General features: G+C 41.2%; 1 protein-coding gene across 1 annotated transcript; it reads right to left on the minus strand.

Moving 5' to 3' along the window:
• Positions 1-359: 359 nt before the first annotated feature.
• On the minus strand, positions 360-3,488 carry LOC122913673 (olfactory receptor 10Q1-like). The gene is given in 3 exon segments (XM_044260322.1): positions 360-635; positions 637-1,384; positions 3,478-3,488. Coding segments are annotated over 3 exon segments (1,035 nt in total).
• Positions 3,489-4,455: the final 967 nt, after the last annotated feature.

Genomic DNA, 4,455 nt, shown 5'->3' on the forward strand with positions numbered 1-4,455 from the left:
AAAAAAACACAAGAATAAGGCCTATAAGGTGAAATGTTCTTATGAACATTCTTCAAGGACTCAGTTAATACCATTGCTCCTCAAGAGGAGGCTTCAAGGTTAATGATGTTGCTTCACAGGAAATGTAGACTTTTAATCTGTGGCTAAGTGAACAGTAGCCTACAGTATCCCTGTCCAGTTTTCAGCTCAAAGAACTTTAAGAAAATGAAAATGAATTGTAGCAAAAAAAAAAAAAAAGTGTTATGAACAGAATTCATGAAACTCCAAACTTTGGAGAAATCAATGTAAATCTGGCATTTGTATGTAAGAGTTTTACTTTGTCACATACTCAACGACGTCTTTCAGTTTCCCCTAAAACTTTAAAGAGCTTCAGCTGTTCCTTTGCTACTGGTGGCCTTTTTCAGGGCACCTTTGACATCCTTGTTCCTAAGGGTGTAAATCAGCGGGTTGAGGAGGTGGGTAATGAAGGTGTAGACCAGGGCAAACTGGCGGTCCTCGTCCACTGAGGAGCTAGTCTGGGGACCCAGGTAGACTGAGGCACAGAAGCCGTACTGCAGCAGGACCACGGTGAGGTGCGAGGAGCAGGTGGAGAAGGCCCGGCGGCGGCCCTCGGCGGAGCGGATGCGCAGGATGGCCGGAGGCGATGAACACGTAGGAGACACAGATAAGCAGGAAAGGGACGGTCAGCACCAGGATGCCCACCACGTAGAGGACGGCCTGGTGCACGCGGATGTCAGCGCAGGCCAGACGCAGGACTGGGGGCACGTCGCAGAGGAAGTGGTTGATTTCCCGGCGGTGTCCGCAGAAGGGCAGCGTGAAGATTAAGGCTGTGAGCTGCAGGGAAAGGAGGAGCGCCAGGCCCACAGCGCATGCCACCATCTGGACGCACGGCCTCTGGGTCATGATGAGGGTGTAGTGCAGTGGGTGGCAGATGGCCACATAGCGATCGTATGCTATGACCGCCAAGAGAAAACAGTCAGTGCTGCCAAGGGTGACGAAAAAGAACATTTGCGCCCCACAGCCAGCCAGTGGAATGGGCTTCCGGGCCCCCCAAATGTTGGAAAGCATCAGAGGCACCACCACCGATGTGTAGCAGATTTCTAGGCAAGACAGGTTGCACAAGAAGAAGTACATCGGGGTGCGGAGCGAGCTGTGTGTGCACACCACCCAGATGATGGCTGTGTTGCCGCAGAGGATCAGCAAGTAGAGGAGGAGGAAGAGGAAGAAGAGGAGGACCTGGAATTCAGGGACGGTGGTGAACACGTGGAACACGAACTCAGTGGGGCCGGACTGGTTGAGGACGGGGCTCCTAGCAAACGTGTCTCCTGCAAAGGACGAGCAGAAAGTGCTGAATCTTCCTTTGCCCAGCTGCTTTATTGCCTGACTAAAATAAAGGATGGCAAGTTTTGTTTAATGCAAAAATAATAACTTAGTTACTCAAATAATCTTGTTTGTTAAAAAATTAAAATAAAAATTAAGTGTTGGGTATTTGGTGATGTAGAAGTCATGAGAAGTAAAAGATAGTAAAACACTGTTGTGTCAAAATAATTATTTCAAATATTGTTTTATAAAGAATGGGAGTTTCAGATCTAATTCTTTTTTTTGCTCCCCACAGGGGATTTCTTTCTTTCTTTCTTTCTTTCAAGATTTTATTTATTTATTTGACAGACAGAGATCATAAGTAGGCAGAGAGGCAGGCAGAGAGAGGAGGAAATGGGTCCCCTGCTGAGCAGAGAGCCCGATAGGGTGCTGGATCCCAGGACTCTGGGATCATGACCTGAGCTAAAGGCAGAGGCTTTAACCCGCTGAGCCACCCAGGTACCCCTCAGATCTAATTTTTAATGAGTTAATTATGAAAAATGTTTTACTAGTAATCCAGTTTTGAAAACCTCTTGACTGATATAAAAATATAAGAAATGGATAAGAGAAAGGAGAGAGAGAAGTAAAACTGTGCCAATATTCTCAAACCATATAAAGAATGATTCAGCATTAATTACATTATTACTGGGGATGATTAGAGGAAAGTTACTTCTTTATATATACTTTAACAATTTAATATTAGTCATCTTAATAACAATCACAAAAGAATGTATTTTTCCATGTAGATGTAATATAAACATATATATCTTTCCCCAAAATTAAAGAGAAAAATGAGAGAAGGAAGCTATAATTCAAAAGAAAAAGAAGGGGGCACCTAGGTGGCTCAGTGGGTTAAGCCTCTGCCTTCAGCTCAAGTCATGGTCTCAGAGTCCCAGGATTGAGCCCCACATGGGCTCTCTGCTCAGCAGAGCTCTCTGCTCAGGGAGCCTGCTTCCCCCTCTCTCTCTGCCTGCCTCTCTGCCTACTTGTGCTCTCTCTCTCTCTCTCTGTCAAATAAATAAATTAAAAAAATCTTACAACAAAAAAAAAAGAAAGAAAAAGAAAAAGAAGAACAAAATAGATGCAGAATTCCATAGAACAAAAATCTTTTTAACAATGTGGTCAGAATTATCATATGATCTCTTTGATATGAGGAATTTGAGAGGCACGGTGGGAGGAGGCATGGTGGGTAGGGAGGGAAAAAATGAAATAAGGTGGGACTGATGAGGGAGACAAATCATAAGAGACTTTTAATCTCTGGAAACAAACTGAGGGTTGCCTGGGGGGTGGTGGGGAGGGATAGGGTATCTGGGTTATGGACATTGGGGAGGGTATGTGCTATGGTGAGTGCCGTGAATTGTGTATGTGCTATGGTGAGTGCCGTGAATTGTGTAAGAGTGATGATTCACAGATCTGTAGCCTTGAAACAAATAATACATTATATGTTAATAAAAAAAAGAAATGTGGTCAGAAGTAGAATAATATATTATCAATTAGGACAATAAATACAGATGGGCATGTATACTATTTTAAAACATAAAGATGTTCAGATTGAGTTAGGAAGCAAAATATTTTTAAAAGAGGAGAGGCAAAAGTACAGGGTCATATAAAAACTACCACTCTTTATCTGAAAAATTTCAGAAAATTCTGAAATAGGAAATAAACCATAATCCCCAACCAAAAGAGATGACAGGCATCTGATTGTCTCTATAAAAACCCCAAGGCAGCCAACTGAGAAGTAGTTAGAACTGATAAGAAAATATATTAAGATGGCCAATAGTTAACTGATTCATACTTAACAACTTTGATCTCCTTTCCCCCTATAAAATATCACGTAGGGTGTTCATAGCACACTGAACTAATTCTAGGCAAGTAGTCTTCATTTCTATACAGCTGAGCATTTACACTCTCTCCAGTTGAGGTTTTTGCTTATCAAGTCCCTTGTTTTTGTTTCCAACTGCGAATAAGCCAAGAACACTTATTATTGTTCAAGTTAATAGAAAAATGTCTATGGAATGTTGAACTATGAATGCGAAAAAGAATTTTTCAATGCATGAAATCATACGGTATTTGTCTTTCTCTAACTGACTTATTTTGCTTAGCATAGTACCCTCTTACTTTATCCACATTATTGCAATTGGCAATATTTAATCTTTTTTTGTGTGTTTCTGAGCAGGGATCCTGATATGGGGCTCCATCTCAGGATCCTGAGATCATGACCAGAGCTAAAGGCAGTCACTCAACCAGATATGCCACCCAGACACCCCAAGATTTTATTCTTTTTGAAAGCTAAGTAGTATTCCATTGTGTGTGTGTATGTGTGTATGTATACACACCATATCTTTTATAACCCTTTATCAAGGCAAATCAGTTGTAATATTTTGGAAATATTTGAGAAAAGTGAGTTGCAAATGAGTGATTACTGATGAATTAGTGAAAATGGGCAGAACTATTGCATAAGTTAGAGGGTAATATTAAAAATGATCTGTTTGTAAGTATTCATGAAACATTTATTATTCAGCAATAATTATGAGAAATTTAAAAAATGAGGGCTGCCTGGATGGCTCAGTAGGTTATGCATCTGCCTTTAGCTCAGGTCATGATCCCAGGTGCTGGGATCAAGTCCCACATCTGGCTCCTTGCTTAGTAGGGAGTCTGTCTCTCCCTCTCACCTTGTTCCTCCTCCTGCTGTGCTCTCTCTCTCAACAAATAAATAAAATCTTAAAAAAAAAAGATATGCGTCCTTAATCATGAAAGGGAGACTTGATGTTTAACAGAATTTGGGGAAAAGCCTTCTAAACGAGGTTTCCTGTAATCTTTCTAGAATATCAGAGCTATAAAGTGTTCCTCCTCCCAGATAGAAAGATATATACATGCAGGCAAACGTGTACATTTACAAATAAATGGATTCATAGATACATGGATGCGTATGTGCAGTCAAGCACATTTGGGAAAAACTAAATATTCTCTCTGTGATCCACAGTGGAGATAAACAAAAGGACTTTAGATGATGAAGGCAGCTCTTCCAGAATATTGCCTGACCTTCCATATTCTGTTCTTTAAGGATAAAATGAAATAAGGGTACATAGGATCCAG

The sequence above is a fragment of the Neovison vison genome, chromosome 7 (assembly GCF_020171115.1).
Source record: "Neovison vison isolate M4711 chromosome 7, ASM_NN_V1, whole genome shotgun sequence".
Taxonomy (NCBI): Eukaryota; Metazoa; Chordata; class Mammalia; order Carnivora; family Mustelidae; genus Neogale; species Neogale vison.